Source organism: Diadema antillarum, unplaced genomic scaffold (assembly GCF_040938485.1).
Source record: "Diadema antillarum isolate AM-2024a unplaced genomic scaffold, OU_Dant_1.0 seq00001752_RagTag, whole genome shotgun sequence".
Taxonomy (NCBI): Eukaryota; Metazoa; Echinodermata; class Echinoidea; order Diadematoida; family Diadematidae; genus Diadema; species Diadema antillarum.
The window spans coordinates 53920-77408 of NW_027272434.1; the positions used below are offsets into that span (position 1 = coordinate 53920).

Sequence of the window (23489 nt, forward strand, 5' to 3'; positions counted from 1 at the left end):
ATCAGTGACAACTGTATTCACACGGGATACCTTTTTTAACGTAACGTTTGAGACGATAATGTGTCTGGAATTAAGACTACAGAGGTGCACCTATATCGATTAGCTCTGTTGTCCTCGGGGCAAGAAGCGCACGAAGCTGAATAGCTTTTGGAACACTTCAAAGAGGTAATCGATATGCAACTGCTTCTGAAGGAGAAAGAGACGTGTACGTCTTCCGAATTTCGAATGGTATCATAACGTGGTGTTACCGTTTTGTAGACAGGTCGTATTGCGGAGATGCGTTTATTTACCACTCTTGCTTATTGCTGATCAAGGCTGCGCCGACAAGACTGTTCATAGCGTGGTCTATAAACGGATCCTTCCTTTCTTGTACAACGTATTGGACGATTGTACTAAGAAGACAAGCGACAGTGAAGGTCCTAAGTAGCATATTGCTACTTTTGGTATGTGACGTCTCCGTACTATTCTACAAAGTTGGTTAGTATCTCAGTGAGGGGGAGGTTGCAATTCCTGGGGACGTCTTCTTGGAACTTTCTTCAGTGTCGTCCAAAAAAAAAAAAAATTGTCCGCTTGGATCAGCTAGCGTTCATCGTCCTTGAATGTTGTTTGGTTGTGAACAGCCTCAGTGTAGGATAGCGGCGAGTGCCGGTTACGAGCCGGAGACTTTGTGTACATATTATCTTGAGGAGAATAAGAAGACTCGCTATAAAGTATGGCGCTAAGTCTGAAGGAATTCACAGAGGCATTGACTGATGTTGGTGGAGCTCTGAAATCTTTGCTGACGGACGATTTCACCCAACCCATGCCACCTGCGAAGCCCTACAACCCAGCGCAGCACCAGATTCACCCAAAGGGGCAAGGTCAATCGACTGCAGCACCCCTTCCAGCTGGCTCCCATGGAACAAGTTCGTCGAAGTACACCCATCACACAAACCCCATCAACCATGGATCCTCCAGAGCTGATTACGGTCTTGGAAGCACTGTCCAGAGGCAACACCAGCATCAATTGGACACGTCGATGCAGGAGCTTCAGAAAAAGCATCCATATTACGGATACAATCCTTTCCAGACCTCTCAGCCGAGTGACCATCAGCAACAGCGACAGAATCTTACCCATCAGCGAGGACGTCCTCGAGAGCTGCAGCAGCAGCAGCAGCAGCAGGAGTACGAGCCAGAATATTGCCAGACCCCATCGGAACCCTATCTCTCCGCATCGGATCAAATTCGGGCAGCGATAGCCCGGACGTACAACCCGCGCTCAGAAGCCACCAGCGCGACACAGAATACAACCCAGGATCGGAACTCGAACATCATCCGCAAAATCCCTAAGCACTACCAAGCAACGCCTTTGGTAGGGCAAATGTTTCCTTCAGCGGGAGCTGTTAATGACACACGTCGAGATGCAGATATCGTTCAGTCGCCAACAGAGTACGGTAGCGAGCATCGCATCTTAAAACACTATCCCCAAGTTACCTTACCGGTCAGACCAAAGTCCACCCCGGACCTCGGTGGGGACAACATGTACAAGTCCAGTCATGATCTTCGGATGCCTCTGAACGCTTCCCCGGGACTCGCTGGGGATCATGTTTCCCCATACCACAGTATATCTCAAAAATCCAGACACCAGATACCTGCAACCACGAGGTACGAACCAGGGCATTACAAATCGACTCCGGACCTCCGGAAGTCGACAATGACACCTCTTTCGCGGCAATTGTCCGGTGACGTAGTTGTGCTATCCCGGAGGAATTCCGTAGGAGGGGCACCTTGTCTCGCTAGACCGAAGCCTTTATACATTGGAACCTCACACGTCAAGGTACCACTCAGCGATACTTCTTGCTACAAGTATCGACCACAACAGCTTGACATTTCACTTGTCTGTCTTTGTCCCCGTTTTGTTCTCTGTTGTCTAATCTTTCTGCTGAATTATGAATGGTAAAACTGGTGTTCTAGTCGACATATTATATAGTGATATCTGTTTTGTGTGTTTTGGGTTGGTTTTTTTTGTCATTGATGTAAATATGCAAGTAATGCACCCAATGCTGCTAAGATGACACGAAGTATTATGATACATGAAATTATATGAAAGGTAGAGAGAGAGAAAAAAAAAAGAATGATATGTTTCTTCTATAAAGAAACATCATTCGTTCAATTTCATGTCAAGTTACTTCACATTTGGCTTAATGCCAAATAACTTTTAAATGGAACTAAAAAGGTTCTTAACACTTTCTTACTTTTTTCTTAACTTTGGGAGCTTACATCATTTACTTTCACCTGACATTCAAAGAGAGGAAAAGGGAAGGGAAATTATATGTAACCTCTTTTAAGGATAGGCAATATTGTAAGAAACTGACAAGAATGTTGGCATTGCGGTGTGGGTATTAACAACTTACCACTACAACTTACTATTCCATATCAACGCAACGTGCAGGAAAGAGAGCGAGTGGAGGCCGAAAAAACGGAGCTGCGAACTCAATTGGAGTCGGAAATCAGCGAGCTGAAGAGTAACCTCAACCAGATCCACAACGTAAGCACTTTACCGGTATTTTGTGTGTAGCATATGACACCTGTTTGCTTGTACATTTATTTCATTATTCACCTAACCTTTTCTATGACACGAACTTTGGACGTGTGTACAACGATACGGGGGTATCTCTGTCAATTGGCACTCAAGGCTTTTGGCTTTGCAAAAGTAAAATGTAGTACACGACACGGATCCCCTGTTAGTCAAGTTTACAGTTTATAGGCAAAACAATGATAATGATAGGCCCTAATGAAAAAAAAGCGATCTTAATGGTAATAGCAATATACCTTATAGGAACCGGTATTATACCAGAATGGAAAGAAATGACTTTTCCAATGTAAATTGAGAATCACGTAAATGATTGTTTCTTCCAGAAAGTTCTGCAACAGTAATAATAATCATAAAATCTTTAATATCACTCATGACTTACGAATGGTACTGGGAATAGAGAGTACGGAAACTCGTAGCAGCGATAGCAGAAATACTTAAGTCATGGAAATGTATCAATGTCGACAATAAATGACTATGGAAGTACTCTTTATTTGAGAACATGTAAATAATAGCAATGTGACGATGATCAGGAGGTGTTGATCAAAGCGATCTACAGTGAATTTCTACCAGGAGCGTGCAGTTTTCTTGAAATCTCTAGTAGAATAGAATAAGAAGCAACATGTTTGTAACAACTAATATGAATTCTTCGTTGTTTCTTCAAGGATCTTTCTCTTTATAATACACAAAAAAAAGAAAAAAAAAAACTCCTAGCAAATGAATAGTATATAATCTGCATATATGCAACGCAGTAGTCTCTTTGACTCGCCTGAAATGCTTCGTCTAAGCACCATACCACTTAATACCATCTGGCCAGGCGGAAGACCGAGTGGTCAGCAAGGAGAGACCCCGGGAGGACCTCCTCCATAGCATGAAGAAGGACATGGAGCAGATAAGGGGCGAGAACAGGACCCTCCGAAGCAGTCTGACCGAGGCCCAGACCAACCTTGCCCTCTCACGCAGCGAGCTCGTCACCCTCAAGAGCGACTACGATGACCAGCTCGGCTTCATCACGAAGTGAGTTGATCTCCTTAATCTCTCACTGTCTTACTGTTGTTTTTATGTGCTCACGTGATCGTGTTACTGTTGGCTTTTGTGAAGTTATTCAGGGAGCACTTGCTTGCTGGCTAAACATTACAAATCCAGTGTATTGAATTATGAAATGGCAACAGGTTTCTTTACGACATTTTTTTTTCACATCCAGCTTTTTGCGCCTCGGGCATGATCAAGATTTTCAAGACATCACCAGTTCCTAAAATCCTCGTAAAATGCACGATTTCCTTGCTTCTTGGTCAGAAGTGACCGTGTTTCTCATGATCACTACTTTCTTTTCGTCGTAAATACGATGCGACAATTCTGTATTGCGTAATATTTCTAGTCTCCGAAGTTATGGTCTTCTACCTTTGAAAGGCACTAAAAAGTTGCCACCTTCGGAACTCCTCTTGGTAAATCCAAATTGGTGTACATACATCATGCTATCAAAAAAATATTGATATATATATATATATATATATATATATATATATATATATATATCTAGATGTGGCTTGAGAATCCTTCGAGACTTCTTCAGACTTCACAGGGGCGTTCTACTTCGGTCTCGAATCAGATGCTCCCTCTACTGTTTCTTTATTGTATTTCCCTGAGGTCTTGTTGGAAATATTTTCTTGGAATCAATGTAGTTGTGATCATTTCGTTTTTTGTCCCAATTTCCCACCACAGCAATCGAGATGTAATCCAGGAATACATCAGTGAACAGGACAAGATGTCAAGACAGATCCAGCTCCTTCAGTAAGTAGTCAGTGGTCACCACTATGTTTGTTTGTTTTTCATACAATATCACGCTGGAACAGATGTTAAGTTGTGCTCAAGTCTAATTTGTATGGTTGAAGTGGATATGAGGCCAGTCTGTTATAGTTTACGGATCGTTGATCCTATGTTTGAATGGGACTTTATCTCAACACTTGATTTCCTTCAGAAACTGTCTTGATACTTGATACTGTAATCCCTGTCGACCGGCATTCTTTTTGACTGGGAAATTAATCGTAAGTGCAGTGTACTGTATTAGCCATAATATACTCGTATTTGTTTTTGTTGCTGTAATCTTTATTCTCTTTCTTTTTTTTTTAAATGTTATACTTCTAGTGTGAGATGGCTTGAAGGGGGAGGTGGGCTTGGTTACTATAGAGAGAAAACATACCCCTATTCATTTATATTGACTGTTTTAATTGTTATTCTGTATTCAACAACTGTCAATTGATCCTACGCATAGAATGCTGACTTTGGTATTTCTATTTCTACGCAGCGAAGCCAACAAGAAGCTACAGGACACAAATGACGATCTCCGGGCGGCACTGGACACTGCGTCGAGGGTGAGCTGCATGGCTTATTAATGCAATTACACCTTAGGGTTCATGGGGGGGGGGGGGGGGGGGCACGTTGTCTCGCCTTAACCCGTTCCGTACGGGAACCTGGTGGTCTTTGTATTAAGTCTATGGGGATTTCAGAATTCAGTGTATAGTTAAATTTGGGACGAAGGCTAAACTAGATTTCATTGACAAATGCAGAAAAGTAAAATTATGGAGTCTATAGCGTTCTGTTACATGTTATCTAGCAATTATAGATAACAGATACATTTGTATCACAACTCGTTGTATCTGATTTGTTGTTGGGTTTATTTTCTCTTGATCTAATGTAATTTAATTCTTATTTCTTTATTATGTGTTTTCTTTTTCTGTCATTCCTTCATTTACTTTATTGCTCATATTCCTGCCCATGTTACTTTATGTTGTGCAGGATTAAGCGAACTGTAGTCGATATAAGATCCTTGTTGCAACATGAAAATGACGGCTATCGATGATACTAACAGTCATTTAAGGTTATACACAGCGCCTGCTACGATAAAAGAGAAAAAACCCATTGAATCCTAGCAAGTGTTGGTGTGAATTCATGCTTAAACAATGATTGTCATGAATATTAATTATTACCGCATTACTCTCTTTTCCAGTCGTCGAGGATGTCTCCTCGTACAACGCGTCTCCTTAGCTCAGCGTCCTACATGAATGATTACATGGACGAGGCTTTCTCTGCGGAATCGTATGTTTCTCTTTGTTTTTCATCTCTCTCTTCTCTCTCACACACACATACAGTAGCGTTATACTTTCCCGTTCTAACTACAGTATTTTCTCATTTGATGTTTTCTGTTCTTTTTCATTTTCTTCACCTCTGTTAAATTTCCTCTTCCTCTTCAATTTTGACTCCTCACTTTTCCGTTGTCATTCAATTTCTCATCTTTTTCGTTTTGTATTTAGAATAGCGTGTGATATTTCTGTCCTTTTGTATTATATTTTTTTCTGTCTACATTTTTTTCCCGTTTTTAAGTCAAGTAATTATCTTTATATATTTGATGTAAAGTGAGGAAACAATATGCATTTATTATTTCGATTTCAATAGAACAGATATATCACCTTGCTTCTCCATTCATCCCTTTTCTGCCTGGGATTGTGGATGTTTTCGGTGTCACTCGGTACTAATGGCATACAAAATAATGGAGCTTTTAACGCAATGGCATGTGTATAGACAGGATGAGGTAAACTCTGATTTGTTGCTATCAAGAGACAATTTCATCGTAGGTCAATTATGCTGGATTGACTAATTTCCTATGAAAGGGATCGTACAGTTTTGGTTGAGACTAATTTCAGGTTTCTAACATTTTTTTTTGGTGAGATAATGAGAAACCTCTTTTAAAATATGAAAGAGCATGCAATTCTATGAGGAATTCAACGTTTATTTGATGAAAATTGGTTTTGAAATGGCTGAGATATAAAAAAAGAGCGATTCTAATAAAGTGTGGGACCCACACTTTATTACAATCGCTTTGTTTTACTTTGTTTTTGGATGTTTCATTCATTCCAAACCCGATTTTCATCAAATAAACTTTGAATTCCTCTTAAAATGGTATGTCTGTACTATATCATATGTGTTTTCTTGGTATCTCGCAAAAAGTTAAAAGCCCAATTCTCATCTCCACCAATACTGTACTATCCCTTTAAGTTACAGCTGTAATTCGTTTCTTCGTTGTTGTTGTTGTTTTTTTTCTTTTTATTGGCTGATTTTTCTTATTATTACTTTGATTTCATTTTGTATCGATTCATCCATTCCTACATTGTCTTGTGCTTTGAGAAACGCTGAATAAATATATTATTTAAAAAAAAAGTGAGAAAATTGTATTAGACTATAGGTCCAAGCAACTGTTCTAGTTCAACAAGTAAATACGGAATTGAAAAAAGTGACCAACTGGGTCAGAGCTAACAAGTTATCTCTGAATGTTCAAAAAACAAAATATATGCTTTTCAGCAATACTGTGGATTCTTTGAACTCAGAAATAGTTCTGAATGATTGTAATTTAGAAAGTGTGTCATATTTTAAATTTCTTGGTATTTTTGTAGATAATAAACTTTCTTGGAAAATACATTTATTTATTTATTTATTTATTTATTTCTAATCTTTTGTCAGGGTAGTCCATTCACCAATAAATAGTGGTCTTCCATGGAGCCCTGAATAATATTGATGAACATATTATGTACATTAAATAGCAAAACGTATATACAGAAGATGACATAATACAGTGTAGATACATACCAGCATACTGTACATTGCAAAGTAACATAAAAAGTACATGCCACAGCAAGAGTTCACCAGAATGCCGAAATACCAATTAAAAACGCTATTATACAGGAATGATAAAGCCCAGAATGAATTTCGTGTGTTACTTACAAATAGCAAATTTGCTTAAACAATCTCTTAAATGAATATATGGAAGAAGCTGATCTAATTGAATGATCTAGCCTGTTCCATTCAAGTACAGAGGATACGATTGGGCTGCACTTGTGACAATCAGAGCGAAATCTTGGCACACATAGATTTCCACTGTCTATTAGCCTTGTATGATGTTCATGTACATCACTAGGCTTAACTAAGTGCACCTGAAGGTACGAAGGTGCTAAGTTATGGACGCATTTATATATCATCATAACGCGGCTGAAATCAAAACGTTTGTCTAGTGTCATCCATTTAAGACTTTTGAATAAATCAGCCGACGGTGTGTCATATGTTTTGTCCAAAATTATTCTTGCTGCCCTCTTTTGAATTTTTTCTAGCTTAGTTGTATGGTATTGAAATCTGTTTGACCAAACAACAGAACAGTAATCAAATTGTGGTAACACTAGACAATTATAAAGTAATTTTAGGGATTGTTGGGGCAAAAAGGCCTTCGCTCTCTTTATCATGCAGACACTTTTTTGGGTACGTTTACATACATTTTCGATTTGTTTAGACCATTTCAGTTCTTCATCTATTAAAACACCTAAACATTTAGTGAACTGAACTCTTTTAATCCGACTACCATCTAATGAAATACTGAAATTTTCAATTTTCCCGAGATTAGCACGGGAGCCGATAATCATGACAGAAGTTTTGTCAGTGTTAAGGACAAGCCGATTTTTCTTAATCCACCCCATTACTTTATTTAGTGCAACAGTTATCTTTTCTTCTAAAACTGTTGCGTCATTAGCACTGACAGTGAGGGTCGTATCGTCAGCGTACATATCTATAACACCTTCTGAAGTACACTCGGGTAGACTGTTGACATATATTGAAAATAAAAGGGGACCAAGAATTGACCCTTGAGGTACACCCAATTTAATAGTTGAAGGGTGGGACTTGGCTCCTTTGAATTGGGTCACTTGCTGTCTGTCACTTAAATAGGATTTAAACCAATCTACAGTCGTCTTACTACACCCTATACACTTTAATTTATGTAAAAGTAGGTCATGATCTACAGTGTCAAATGCCTTCCGAAGATCTATGAAGGCAACTCCAGAAATTTGATTATTATCTATATTCAAAGACCACTGATTCACAAGTTTTGCAAGAGCAGTTGATGTGGAATGAAATGGTCTAAAACCAGATTGATTAGGGTGTAGTAAATCATTCGCATTCATGAATTCGCTCAGTTGTTGATGTACGGCCCTTTCGATAATTTTACTCACTGTTGGTAAGATTGAGATGGGGCGGTAGTTATTCAACGAAGAAATATCTCCCGCTTTAAATATCGGTACTACCCGAGCCTTTTTCCATTCACGTGGAACAACTCCCGTAGACAGGGACTTGTTGATAATATCGCAAAGAGATTCTGCAATAACATTCTTTGTCATCTTTAAAAGTTTGCAGCCGATGTGATCTTCTCCGGTTGCTTTATCTATGCCAAGAAGCTCGATCTGTCTCAATACAAAATCTCTCGTTATCATACTTAAATTAAATTGAGAATGAGATGGAACAAAGCCTTTGTCCTCATCAAATATCATTTGCGGAGTATTCCTCTGCAGGTCTTTTGTAATTTTAGTAGCATTAGATATGAAAAAATTGTTGAATGCTTCAGCAATACTTGCGTTGTCCGATACTTCTGCATCATCAACCTTTATGGTATTGGGAGAAATGGGTGATGATTTAGGCGTAAGTTCCCTCAAGCTCTTCCACATTTTCTTACTGTTGTTACGATTTTGTAAAATTTGGTCAGTGTTATACTGTTTTTTTCTTATTCTCATGAGATGAGTAACTTTGTTTTTTAGATATTTATAGGTACTCCAAAGATCATCACTATTGTTAGATTTAGCAGCTTTGAGAACTTTATCACGTTCCGTCATGAGCTTAACAATCTCATCAGATATCCATGGACATGCATGTTTTCTTATCCGCTTTTTGCGCAAAGGTATGTGCTTGTTGATAACATCATTGAAAAGAGTCAACCACATATCCCACGCATCATCAACGTCGTCTATATCTTTTATGACCTGCCACGGAGCGCTTCTCAAATCACTATAAAATTCCTCCTCATTAAGATTTTTGAATGAGCGAAATTCCGCACATTCAGATTTTTTATGGATCTTTGCACTGAAGTCCCGAATAGCATATACCAAATAATGATCGCTAATGCTAGTCTCAAATATTCCCCATTCACTGTAAAGTTCTTTGTCTGATACAAATATCAAATCAATTAAAGTAGAAGCAGTATTTGTAACTCTTGTGGCAGTATCAATTAACTGACTTAGTCCGTACATATTTGTATAAAACATAACTTTTTCGGCATTCACATCATATTGGTGTGGCATATAATTACAATTGAAATCACCTAATATAATACAACTCATATGTTCCGAGAGAGCACAGTCCAAAGTCCTGTCTAATTCGTCAAAGAAATCGACGTGAGAATTCGGAGGTCTGTAAAATTCCCCTACAAGGATGGAAGGCTTATTTGGATAATGCAATTCAAACCAAAGGCATTCTAAAGTAGATGAATTCAAATCGTCTCTTATTTTATAGTTGAATCTTTTGGAAATATATACAGCCACACCGCCACCATGTCTTGTACGGTCTCTACGTAATAGGACATAATCATCGATATGCAATTCAGAATCATCAATCATGGAGTCACAAAATGTCTCATTCAAACCAATGACATCAAGTGATGTATGTCTCAGAAGTAATCTAAGTTCATCAATTTTAGAAATTAAACTACGAATATTCAAATGGGCAAATTTTAGACCCCTCTTTCTGAGCGGAGGAATTGAACCATTCATCAAATTATTGATTTTACTTTTGATTAGTTCATGTGGTCGCTCCTGAAGAGAATTTTGTGCTTCGCCAGTGTTAACATTATCATTGCAATTCAAATTTTCGGTACAAACTTTCATATGTATGGATCATATCTGCAAAATTATTTCTCGCAATATAGGTGTTATGAATAGACTGAAATTTTATATTCCTGAAAAGACCCTACTGGTGTTATACTCCTCTTTGATACTCCCTTACCTTAATTATGGAATTTTAGCTTGGGGCAATACTCATCAGACACTGCTGAATAGAGTGTTATTATTGCAAAAGAAAGCCCTCCGTATCATTTCTAATTCTCCTACACGTTCACATACAAATGCATTGTTTGACTGTTATAAGCTATTGAAAATAAACGAATTATTCTTATTTAACTTAGGTCAATTTATGTATATGTATGATAACAATTTACTCCCACCTATCTTTGATTTTATGTTTCAAAAAAATCAATCCTTCCATAATTACCCCACCCGACGTTCTAACGAGTTTCATTTACCACTTCTTCGAACGATTTTAGCAAAGAATACACTTATTTACACTGGACCAAATTATTGGAATTCCCTGAACCATGATTTAAAATCTGCTCCATCTATATACTCATTTAAAAGGAGATTAAAGTCTTTTCTTTTACAATCTTATAATGACGACTCGCAGAGTCAGATTAGTTTATAGGCTTACTTTGCTACTCATCCGCAATATCGGCATTGCCGTTCTCTTTATTATTGTAACTATTGCTCAAGCCTTGATTATAAGATTTTCGTTAACCTATACTTCGCAGTTGCAGGGTTTTTTTTTTCTATATTCTTTTTTCTTCTTCTCTTTCCTCCTCAAACCCCCGAGGATCGTCATCTGTGTTGCATATTCCTGTCTATTTTGTTAACTCTTTATCACGCTATAGTTTTGTTTCCTCTTGTGTCGTCATGTCAGTTTTTTTTTTCTTGTTTTTCCTCCTACAAGTAGTCTTGTTGCTGTCCCAGTCCTGTTGCATGTTCATTACTCTGTTTGTAGTTGTTCTATGTATAACTGTTTGTTCGTCTGTCTCTTAGTGGGCTGCCAAACTTTTTTTTGTGACGAACTTTTTGTGCGGATTTTTTGCTGTTTTCAATTCAATTTTTACATCGGACTTCTAATAACGAGGGGCCCACACTCTACAAGCTCTGTCTTTTTAGTGGGTCCCTCCGTTTTTTTTCACACAGTGCATAATTATATTGAAAACTATTTCACTTTCGTTGTCTTAGCAACTATTGCAATGTATCGATACTGTTAGTTTTTTTTTTTGTGCTATTATTGTTGTTTTCTCTGTACAATTGTATGCATTGATTTTGTCACTTAAGAAAGTGAGATTTATGTTTGTGTTATGTATTGTGGAAAAAACGAATAAATATGAACTTGAACTGGATAGGCTAATGGATAACATGAGACCGAATGACGGAAAACATTGTTTGTCGTATTTTCTTAAGATAGGTTATAGTTCAGGTCTCTTTGTCCTATCACACCATCAATGTTAATAGATCGAGAAGGCGGAAAGCCTTCGTTCGCCAAGGCTCGTACGATGGGACGGAGATGCAGGTGTCCGGGGGCAGAAGGCAGTTTGTCTACCCCACGGCTGACGGCGACAACTATCCCGACGACGGAGGTACGTATACACGGCGGAAAAAAAAAGATTTGTTTCAAGTGACTTTAGTTGGTCAGGTAGCGGAAAGAAAGAATGGTGAAAGAGGTAGCAGAGAATGAAGTAGAGAAGTAGAAAATCAGAGAATCTGCAGTAACTCGGTAGATAGCCAGCAGAGAACCATCACGGAACCAATAGAGAACCACCACAGAAACAATAAAGAACCATAGAAAACCAATAGAGAACTATCAGAGAAACATCAAAATAACACTTACTGTTCCTGAGAATTGATAGAGAACTATTAGAGAACTAATGAAAAACCATCAGAAAATCACTAGAGAACCAGATTAGAGAACCAATAAAGAACCGTCAGAGAACCATTAAAGAACTTATAAAGAACCATCTTGAGAACCACCACAGAACCATCCGAGGACCAATAGAGAATCATTCGAGATTCGAAAAAAAAATAGAGAATCAATGAAGGGCCATCAGTGAACCAATAGAGAGCCATTAAATAACCAATGAAGGACCTTTAGAGAACCAAGAGAACCAATGAAGAGCCATTTGACAATCAATAAAAAACATTAAATAACCAATAAAGAACTATCAGAGATCCATCAGAGAACCACCTGAAAAACAACTTAATCAAAGAGCCAGTAGACAATTTTCAAAACACCAATAAAGATGAACTAGAGCCAAGACCGAATCCTGATAGAACCAATAGAAACCCATGAGAGAACGGTTAGAAAACCATCAAAGGATCAACTAAGTACGGTTTGAGAAGAACCAGTCAACTGTCAGTGGTGAAACATCAGCGAACGAATATTATAGAACCATCATTGAACCACAAGAGAACACTCCAACCATAAGACCAACCATGCAGGTACATCAACAGGCATACTGCTTGCCTATCGAGTTTAATGTTTGGTTGTTTTTTTTTAAACAACCTAATTTGTAACTCACTTTTTTCGAAATTATCACGGAAAAGTTTACATTTCTCATCCAGGCGCCAGAAAACTTCTGGAGGAGTTCCTTGGTAAGGATTTAGTCAGAGATCAAAGTGTTATTCAAAGGAGCCAAAGATTGCTGTGATTCAGTTATGAGTGACGTGATTTTTGATAATTTAACGATTCTAGTGTATTGTCGTATTAAGTTGAACCACGAGCATCCCTGCTACCGGCACTTGACGTGCAAGATAAGCACGCCAAATATCGGCTGGTGAAAAGTTGTATGGGCGATTGTTTGTGACTGCCGGTGCGTGCAAACAAATGCAGTGTTGAGTGTTGGCACATTGTGTATGTTTGTGGTTTCTTGGCATGTTTGGATTATGAGATTGTGTGGGCGTTTTGGTCACCGTTTTGTCACATTCATGCACTATAACATTGTCGTGGAGATTGGATTGTTTTGTTGTATATCACTGCTTTCATTTTCAGACAGCCACGAAACACTTACCAAGTTAGAAGTTTAGTCATTGTTAGGATGACACTTTGAGCTATTTCTGATTCCAGTATATTTTGCTGCAGGGCAAATGGACCTCAAGATTTCTCCACTCCCCCCCCCCCCCCCCCCACACACACACACACACATTCATTGACGTGTGTTCGTTGCTCTGGCTTCTCTAGACATCTTAGTATAGCGCTCTATCATGTAAAAAAAAATTATAACGTTTTCAAAGTGAGCAAGACCTCTTTATTATTATTATTATTAGTAGTAGTAGTATTATTATTATTATTATTATTTACTCCGCATTTGCAAAACAATACAAGTGATAACAGAGAAACAAATAAAACAAATAAAACTCTTGCTGTGAATGAAGAGTAAACATGGATAGGGCGACAATGTTTGATTTCATCTACATCTATGGGGATAATGCTTCTAATGATGTTCCTTTGAAATAACACCACGTAGTATATTCGTAGAGTAAAATTATTGTCACCACGTCACCAATCTAACTTGAGTATGCTGTTCCTAAGTGACATTAAGTTGTCTATTCTGTGACCTTCTTAAAGGACAAGTCTACCATCATATACATAAGGATTGAGAGAATGCAGCAATATTAGTAGAACGCATCAGCGAAAGTTTGAGGAAAATTGGACAATCCGTTCAAAAGTTACGAATATTTTAAGTATCTGCGCAGTCACTGCTGGAAGAGAAGACTGCTACAGTGTATGATGTCACATGCGTACAATTATATAAGGAAAATAAAAAGAGAATTTCACAAAACCTTACTTTTTGAATAAAGTGCACATTTCTTCGACTTGCTACTGACGTATGTTAAGGGTAATATAAGATATTCCCCCTGCCTTCTGAAAGACAAAAGTCGAGTGTTCTTCTGTTATGCAAGAAAAATGGAAATATGTTGAATTTTCTTTATTCTTTCTTATATCGTTGTACTCATGTGACATCACAAGCTAGAGTAGTCTTTTCATCCAGCCATGACTGAGCAGAAACTTCAAAAATTCATAACTTTTTAACAGATTGTCCGATTTTGCTCAAACTCTCGCTGATGTGTTCTGCTAATATTGCTGCATTTACTCAACCCACATTTCTATGAAGGTGAACTTGTCCTTTAACACCCTGTGTGTGTTTTTAGTGCCGAATGATACAGAAAATCTCATTGCTTTGTACACACTCTCCAACATCCCTTGCACAGATATTATAATCGGTTAATGGCTTTGTGTGAATTTTGCAGTGAAATTCAAAGAACCGTTTCACATTTCCTAGTTCTACACCGCTTTATGGTAATATTATCTACCGTGTTTGCTCACTCCTTCTAAAGTAGCATCACTTTTTGCCCGCTTTTTCGATTAGATTCGGGAAATTCGACTCTTCGGGACCCCAACGAACTGGACTCGGAAACCGAAGAAGATATTAGAAGGGCGCCCCCACTCAGGGAGGAAATTGCAGTCTCAATGGTACGTAACAGCTGGCGGTAATGCATAGCAACCAATTGTACACCTAATTGATTAAATCCAGAACTATGCCCAAGTGACCATTCGGATTCCCTTAAATATGTCGTTATTTTTCAACTTTATTCGAAACTTTGCAATTCAATCCATATACAGTGATGTAGGTCTTTGTGAGTTCTTTGAACTATGTCATTTTTTTTTCTGTTTCGCTCTTTGTTTTGTTCTTTCTCTTGTCAAATATTCTTTCCTTTTTGGGGGGTGGGGAGGGGAGGGGTAGACTTCAAGGGGTGAAATTCCTAAACATCGTGGAATTCCTCCTTGATGTCACTGTCAAACTACATGTGACGATCGCAAAAGATGGTTTTAAAAAAAGAAAAAAAAAAACACTTCCAAAGAATGTAGCCGTGTGTTTAAATGGACCGAAATGAATCCGTAGTTAGATATTTCCCCCTACAACATTCTTTTCCCATTCTTTATTACAGGACTTAAAGGTGTGTGTGTGTGTGTTGTAAAGCGGTTGTCCTGTGGTGTAGTTCATGCCAAAGATTTTAGTTGTATGGTTTGCTTGGGAATCGGAACTTCCACAGGCTATTGGTTCCCGACCACAATTTCATTCCGAGATGTCGACAAATATTAACGTGTATTCTCTTATTTTTAAGATACATGCATGCATTCATTATTTAACATCATTTCCGCAAACATCCTTTCACAATGTTTAGAAGCAAGAACTACTTCAAGCGCAGCGACAGACCTCCGCCCAGGTTCACACACAACACGCAGCAGCTACGTCATCTCAACTCCCCACCAATGGCAGGCCAGCGTCGGGCATGCCCGTGATTACGTCACCTTACAACGAACCAATCACCGACTCCCACGGAATATCCCGGGGAAGTTCGCCGCGTTCGAGTTCCACGAGTAGGAAGCGGACGCTGCCCCAGCTGCCTCAAAAGGTAAAATCCACAATACCCCTGACAATCCTTGCCTGTGATGGTGTGGACGTAACTCTTGATTTGCTTGAGATCTAGTTCACTGTTTCTTTGAGGGCTTATCTTTGAAACTACATTGTACCTAAGAACAAGCCATGTAAAAGAGAAACATTCAGTAAACTGGCAAGAGTCACATTCTCGGTTATATCAAAATGTAGTTATTCGAAACGATTTACAGTAATACCACTATGCATATAACTGCCAGGTAGAGAAAAAAATAAGCTTTTTGCTCAGTGAAAATCACTTGTGTTTTACCATGTGATGAAAAAAAAAATCAACCGTTGTACTAGATTAATCGTTACCAACATTTCATGCTTTTGAATTCTTTTGATCAACACTTTTTTTTTTGCTATCAATGCATGTATATTATGTCGTTGTGCTTCAAACAAACTATGTTTGGTTATAATTGTTCCACACACAAAATGCGCTGTTAAAGCATCTTTCTGTCGATTTTATCCATACTGTGGCAAGTTTGCGCCTTATCTTCATAATCTATTGGATTATTTTGAAAATGAGGTACGACAATTTGATCTTTTCTGCTTCGGCGATGTGACATACTTACTTTTTGGTGTGATTTGCAACTTTAGAACAATACTGTCTTACACATTTCCGTAATTTTACTATAACATTGTCCCTTATAGAAAATAATGATTATAATCTTTACCTGTTTGTGTGATAACATAAATTCCTCTCCATGTGACTTCATTAAACAAAGAAAAATAAAATGTGCTGTGAAGTTCTTCTTAACAATCCGAGAAACCATTGTACTAGTATAACATTGTCTTTGCTGTTTTTACGCTAAACATTTACAGCTTTATGTCAATAACATCTATTTTTTTGTCATTCGTTGAGGCCTTGCTAATGAAACGTTTACTGAAAAACTGAGTTGAAGTCAAAATTATAGCGAGCAGGCCTTTGTGGCGGTTGTTATTTTTCGTTTATTTGTTTTTGTAGTAATGCATATGCATATATTTGATATGCATCTATCTCGGAGTATTAGTTTTGAATTCATGCTTGTGATGAAATCTGTTTTAGAGCAAGTACACCACTAACTGTCAAATTCAACTCGCAATTACTTCTGTTACGCCCCTTGCCAACGTTTCTTTGATTGAATGTTTGAGCGCAAGTTTGGAATTTGATCTTAACAAATCTTGTTCCATTGCATAACTCGGTACAAATGCTATTTACATGATGTCGTTTGCAAATCTCCTGAAACGTTTTTAAAGTACTTTTCGGCCTATTTTCAAGAAGGGAACCTAAGGAATTCAGTTGCACTTATACCTACATTTCATAGCCACAAAAATTGACAATTTTACTGTAGGAGATGCTATTCCATTAGCAGACGTTTGGTTTAGTATCCTTCAATTGTATCTTGTATTCTCAGTCCATGTCTCCATAATTCTTTGTCCAGGGATCAGGGGAAAGGAATAAAAAGGCTGATATAATTCATTTTTACAAATCATACAAACATATCAACAATATTACAAGATATTTTAGAGAATATTGCCAGTTCTTATAGGCCTATGGTCGAAAAAGGAAGGAAAAAATAAAGATAGAAGGGCAAAAGTATTGGGACTTGCTCTAGCATGAGAAAAAGAAAGCATTACGAGCATTTTGAATTTCTCATTGCGCGTTACCTTCTGATCTTCCTCTCGTAGCCTCTGTCCCCTACGCCCCCGCAGCACCCCGAGCGAATGTACAAGATCGTGCTGGCTGGAGACGCCGCTGTGGGCAAGTCAAGCTTCATAATGAGACTGTGTAAAGGTGTCTTCCATAACAACCTCAACTCCACGCTGGGTGAGTGTTGCTGGGACTACAGGCAGTTTCACGTTGTTAGTAGAGACAGAATAAGCAATGCTTTGATGTGGTGTGTGTGTGTGTGTGTGTGTGTGTGTGTGTGTGTGTGTGTGTGTATATATATATATATATATATATAACCATGTATGACATGTGTGAAAGGCGTCTTTTTAGCAACCTCAGCCCCACACTGGATGATTACGGCTGGGACTACTGTACAGACCGCAATTTAATTACTGACGGTTATAGGCAACAAGGTGTTGCAATTTTTACGTCTGAAGAAATTATGACATCTGATGCGATGAACAGTAGCGATATATCTTCAATGTCTGCTTCTCCTTCAATCCAAACGGAGAATAAAAATGAAAACTCCAGTAACTTTGACAACATTCGTTAATCTCCTCTCCCATGTATAGGCTATAGAATCCACGAGCAAAGGCTTGCGTGGTTCCTAGGAAACTCCTAATTCTAAATGAAAAATTACAACAGAAGCAAAGAGGCCAAACGTTTGCGAGCTCAATGTGGCTCACTGAACAAAAGCACAGACTTCTAGTCTTGACCTCTCTGGTTCGAGTCCACGGTCGTAAGCTACTTTGCCGTGATTCTAGCACTTATCTATATCAGTGCTAGGTCCTTTGGCACTTGGTAAAAAAATGGAACTTCAAAACTTGTTTTCCCAGTTGAGGCATGCAAGAAATGGTACACTAATACTTCAAAGTCAAGGTGCTTTTTTTTGAAACGTTATGAGAATTCTAAAAAAAGTCAAATGCTTAGAAAATTGCATATAAAAGTAAGTCACTTTCAAGTGTCGTCGCACTTTTCTTGACCAGGCGTGGATTTCCAAATGAAGACGATCAACATTGACGACCGAGTGACGTCACTGCAGCTCTGGGACACGGCCGGGCAGGAGCGCTTCCGGAGCATCGCCAAGTCGTACTTCCGGCGCGCGGACGGCGTGCTGCTGCTCTACGACTGCACGTTCGAGCGCTCCTTTATCAACGTGCGCGACTGGATCGAGGCTATAGAGGTGACTTACGCTGCTTCTAGCATTTTATTACAAACTGAAGGGCAAATATCTCCTCCACATCATGGGTGAATTCGCTGCTCCCATCATAAATTAGAAAATATTATGGTATCGTCAAAGTAAAGTTTGGGCTCATAAATATCTTGTGCAAAGGACGGTGTTTATGATATGAATTACATAGGAAGCGCCTTTAGGAGTATTTAAGACAAGATAGTTCTTTAAGGGACGAGATGTTTATTTTGTAGAACATCCAGAGATCATGTTTATGGGTTATATGCTAATTTATAAGTACATTTATGCCTTTATGAAACTCATCCTTGGTAAGATATTATCAATCTCTAAGCGCATCGCAAGATTTTTCGCACTTTAATATCACCAATTCTTGCTTTTGATCGCAGGATAGCGCGCACAAACCCGTGCCCGTAATGATCTGTGCCAACAAAGTGGATGCCAGGCCAGCAGCCGCCGCTGAGGGCGTGCGTTGTGTTCGGACGGAGGACGGGCAGCGACTCGCCACTGTAAGAACAAAAAAAAAAAATAGATCACATTCTCACCTCATCTTAATGTCACGATGTCTAGTTAATCCCATGTTCAAGTTAATAAGGTGATTGTGTAGATTGCTACGTTTCATTGTAAATACTGTTTTAAATTTATATTTCTTTCTTTCTTTGCTTGCTTGTTTCTTTGTCTCTATACCGTCTGTTAACAAACACTTTTGTTCAGTTGAGAAAAAGGTGGAATCAGTACCACCAGTGATATCAACTGAGGACATGATTATCCTTTTTGACAATAATTTGAAACTCGCAGTACCGTTTTATGGAGTATTTTTCGTCTCCCTTTAAACAAGAATAACGCAGAAGTGAAGGAAAACGTTGTATGGTTTCCTTTCAAGGTGCAGAATTCCAATTAACTCTAGGTATCATTAGAATATAAAAAAAAAGAGAATAATTTAGTGATCTGCTATTTACGTCGGCTTCGCCAATGTCAATATTCCTCTTTAAAAAAAAATGAAAGAAATCGTAAAATATACAATGTAAAGAAAATGTTGTATGGTTTCTTCTTCAAGGCGGAGATTTTCCAACCAACACCGGCTGCTATAATGACCTGAAAATCCATTAACTATTCGCTATTCCCAAGTCAGGTCCATGTAGTGTCTATTCTTATTCTTCAAATATAAAAACACGATGTAAACATGCATGGTTTCTTTTCAAAAAAAAAATTCTCTAATTAACAGCGGCTGCAACAAGGAAAACACACAAAAAACCCAAAACTAGCAATTTTATTATTAGAACGGAGTCGTTTGAGGCCAATGCCGTAACACTCAAAACATTACAAAAACAAACAAAACAAAACAGAAACAGACAGTAGTAAAAACACAATAAAAAGTAGTGTATAATAATGAAGTATTTTTTAGTTGAACTGCTTGGAAGTAATTTCTCTCCTCCTATACATATGCAGCAGAATTGGAAGGTCTATCAATTGTTCGTTTCAAAATCAGTCACAATGCACTCTTGTTGAGTTAATTTGTTAGCCGAGATGGACCGCAATACACGGTGTTACCACACACAATTAGAAAGTAACTTATAGGAATATATTCGATGATGAAAAATGTGTTTTCTCGTTAAAACAGTTGTCTTCTTTTCGTTCATTCTTCTCTTTCAGTCCTTCAACGCTCTATTTATTGAAACCAGCGCCAAGGATGGCTCAAACATCGAGGATGCAGTCATTGAGTTGACAAGGTGAGAAATAAAGGAAAAACAAGAGAGTTGTTTGTCACCATTTCAGCTATCATCATCAACCCTTGTACACCCTCACCAATAAACAAAAATGATTTCCCCCTAAACGCACACACGTACACACAACAACGCACAAACAATCAAGAGTGAATGCAACATAACTAGTTGACATTGATGTCAAGATTGCACACTAGCACAGTTTGGGGTGGGCTGTTATACAAGTTACCTGGGGGGCGTTTCATCAACGAGTTCGTCGGAGTTTTCACCGACAAATTTGCCATCAGCCAATCAGACGCAAGGATTTACACTGACAACTGTTAAAGCTAATGAAATCCTTGCGTCTGATTGGCTGATAGCAAATTTGTCGGTGAAAACTCCGACGAACTCGTTGATGAAACGCCCCCCAGGTCTTGGCTATATAGTGACATGAGGTTGTGTTCACTTCAACGATATGATCAGCAAATTTGGATTTGCCATTAATAACTCATATAGCGTGCTCCACGTTGTTGGGGGAAATTACATCCCTGGATATCCCTTCCCCCCCCCCCCCCCCCCCCCCACCATGTCCCATAAATAATGATGCGCTGTTCCAATTCGCATCTGCAGTGGACTCCCGATGAAACGAAGTCCTCGGGACCGGCAGTTTCGTTATAACCTAACAAATAAACAATAGAAATACACAAATAGAGCGGATGATGTTGAGGCCTGAATTTTTACTTCGTTGTAACCGGAATTTGGTTATAACCGTGTTCGTTATAACGGAAGTGCACTGTGTCACTGTTCAGTGCCACTCGGTTTTCGGCTTATGAGTTTTGAAGCCTGTGATTGGTCAAAAATGGTCCCGTGATCTTTGCTGAGCCATGTCGTTACCAAAGTGCGCTCATACGCATAATAACCCATTGTTCACTACCCCTTATTTGGGAAGTTATCATTATTACGTCTGAGCGTACACACTAACCCTGTGACGCGTAATACGCTGGGAAACGACATGGCGTCCAATAATATTTACGAGTTGGCCAGACTCTCTTTACATACGGCACTGCCACTGTATTTTGATCTCTCTCTGCAGGCAACTCCACAAGCGCGAGGATTTGGAGGTTGGCTTCAGTGGGATGACACTGAACACGGAAACACCGGGCAAGAAAAAGGATACGGGGTGCTGCGATTTTTAGACTCCAGTCCCAGTCGTCTAGTCGGATTCCAGGCATATTCAAAGATTCGCCATTACGTGTTCTGTCACGGACGAGGCATTTCACTTCACGTAATATCAGATGGGAATTCTGGGGAAGGAGTCCATGAAGTTGCACCCTTTTCGTACCGCCAATTATTGTCAATGTGTCTCGTCTTCCAAACAAGTACAATTTTGTGAATACTTTTGAAATGATCAAGAAATTACTGTACCTGTGCCTTGATTTGTGTGAATACCACGTTGCCTAACGTTTTCAAGATCTTCAAGTTGATACGACGTAGAAATCCTACTGGAATTATACAGTACTTAACGACGACCAGTGCCTTTTTACATAATTGGTGTACTTAATGAAATACTTAAGCAATAATTAATGCCCTTTATGCCGTGGATATTTTTACTGTAAAGATGGAATAATTTTTATTTGTTTCATGCGTAAAAATATATTTTCTATCTATTTGATTGTTTGTTTGTTTTTCAGAGAGAAAAGGAGAAATAATGTAGGTCCTAATTACAACATGATTCTTACTCATGACATCACTGCTAACAGTATAGTTATTGTATACGTCTTCACTTTGCCCCCTTGCCATTTCGAACAGGTATTAATCAGTTCATAACGACGGTGCCTTGCATGAGATTGAAATGACTAGCTAATACACGACAGTAATGGAACGGACATTTGCTTTTTTCTCGTGCTGTACCGGGGTGCTATAGCACTCTTTTTAAACTTATATCAAAATTAATTATTTCCATATCTTTTCTCGATAGTATAATGTAGTAGAAGTCATCAAAACCTTGCAAAAACGTACAGTGCAATATGCTTAACGTACATTCAATACATTTCTAAAGCATTCCAATTTGAGAATAGTGAATAACGTATATTCTAACATATAATCGCACATGAATATTGAAAATAACCGATATACTCTATTAACCCTGATAACTAAGGAAGAATTGAAATGTTATATTATTACATTGAATCGCGTGTTCTACGATTCCAGTGCTAATTTTATTAAGTTTGAATACAAGCCAGTCAAGATTGCATCTGATTAATATAAGAAGAGTTTGTTCGCAAAAACCGATAAGTCCATATTTGCCAAATGGAGATATTTGTGATTAAAGGACAAGAAAAATAAAGAGAATAATAAGAACATTTTTGCTTCTTTGATCATAACTTCAAAAATGTACCTTTACATGCAGTGACCAATATATCATTTAAAAGGTATTATTTTGTACTTTATGACAGAGACCGTACCTCAAAATCTTCAAAAATGGACTTATCGGTTTTTGCGAACAAACTCTTCATTTTCATGCAGTCAATGAAAAAAGGAATAAACACGCAAGTGAAGTATTAAATTCCGTATTTTGACACAAGATTTTTTTTTCTCGAAACATGAGGCATACTGTGTCATCACACAGAAATATGATAATATTAAGAATGATTACTAGAGACGGAAAACAATCGTAATAATAAAAGCTATAACCATCACAGTCCTAATCATGATAGCAACAATGACTACACTCTGTCCGTTACATAGTAAAGTTTAAGAATGAAAGTCTTCCAGCATTGATGCGATGAACTGTCGATACATGCACTGCATAATGTGTGTCGTGATTTCTATGATTATTTGTCATTACTGCAGCGCGGAATGTGAAAGCTGACATTATAGATACTCTTTATTGCACTTTTTGTGTGTGAGTTCAGATCAGGGCAAGTATTTTCCTGTCTTCGCATTTAAGTGAGATATTCTTTGTTTACCGTTGTCAAGGAGCGATGAATTGCTAAGACTTATTTTATACCATCTGTGTGTTTGTTTTTCACCTACGATCGAAACTTTTCACAAGTTTTTAATGCTGTGGGTAGTACACGTTCTCGAGATATTGCGTTTACTACTTGAGGCTATGTTTTTAACATGCTCACGTGGGTCTTACGATTTCTATTGTTTCATTTATATTTAGTTTGTCGGTTTTTTTCTTCTGGAAATGCCGACGGGTTCCT

The 23489-nt window shown here is 38.3% G+C and overlaps 1 protein-coding gene across 1 annotated transcript in view; it reads left to right on the top strand.

Moving 5' to 3' along the window:
- Positions 1 to 22428, top strand: part of LOC139712034 (ras and EF-hand domain-containing protein-like) — a 35204-nt gene extending 12776 nt beyond the window's left edge. Inside the window, exons 4-16 of the mRNA XM_071623873.1 lie at positions 2432 to 2527; positions 3390 to 3589; positions 4295 to 4363; positions 4878 to 4944; positions 5580 to 5668; positions 11752 to 11876; positions 14664 to 14767; positions 15481 to 15711; positions 17406 to 17544; positions 18375 to 18571; positions 18967 to 19086; positions 20231 to 20307; positions 21374 to 22428. Of these exons, the coding sequence (XP_071479974.1) occupies positions 2432 to 2527; positions 3390 to 3589; positions 4295 to 4363; positions 4878 to 4944; positions 5580 to 5668; positions 11752 to 11876; positions 14664 to 14767; positions 15481 to 15711; positions 17406 to 17544; positions 18375 to 18571; positions 18967 to 19086; positions 20231 to 20307; positions 21374 to 21476 (1617 nt within the window). The 3' untranslated portion in view covers positions 21477 to 22428. The remainder of the gene's footprint in view (positions 1 to 2431; positions 2528 to 3389; positions 3590 to 4294; positions 4364 to 4877; positions 4945 to 5579; positions 5669 to 11751; positions 11877 to 14663; positions 14768 to 15480; positions 15712 to 17405; positions 17545 to 18374; positions 18572 to 18966; positions 19087 to 20230; positions 20308 to 21373) is intronic.
- The last annotated feature ends 1061 nt before the right edge of the window (positions 22429 to 23489 follow it).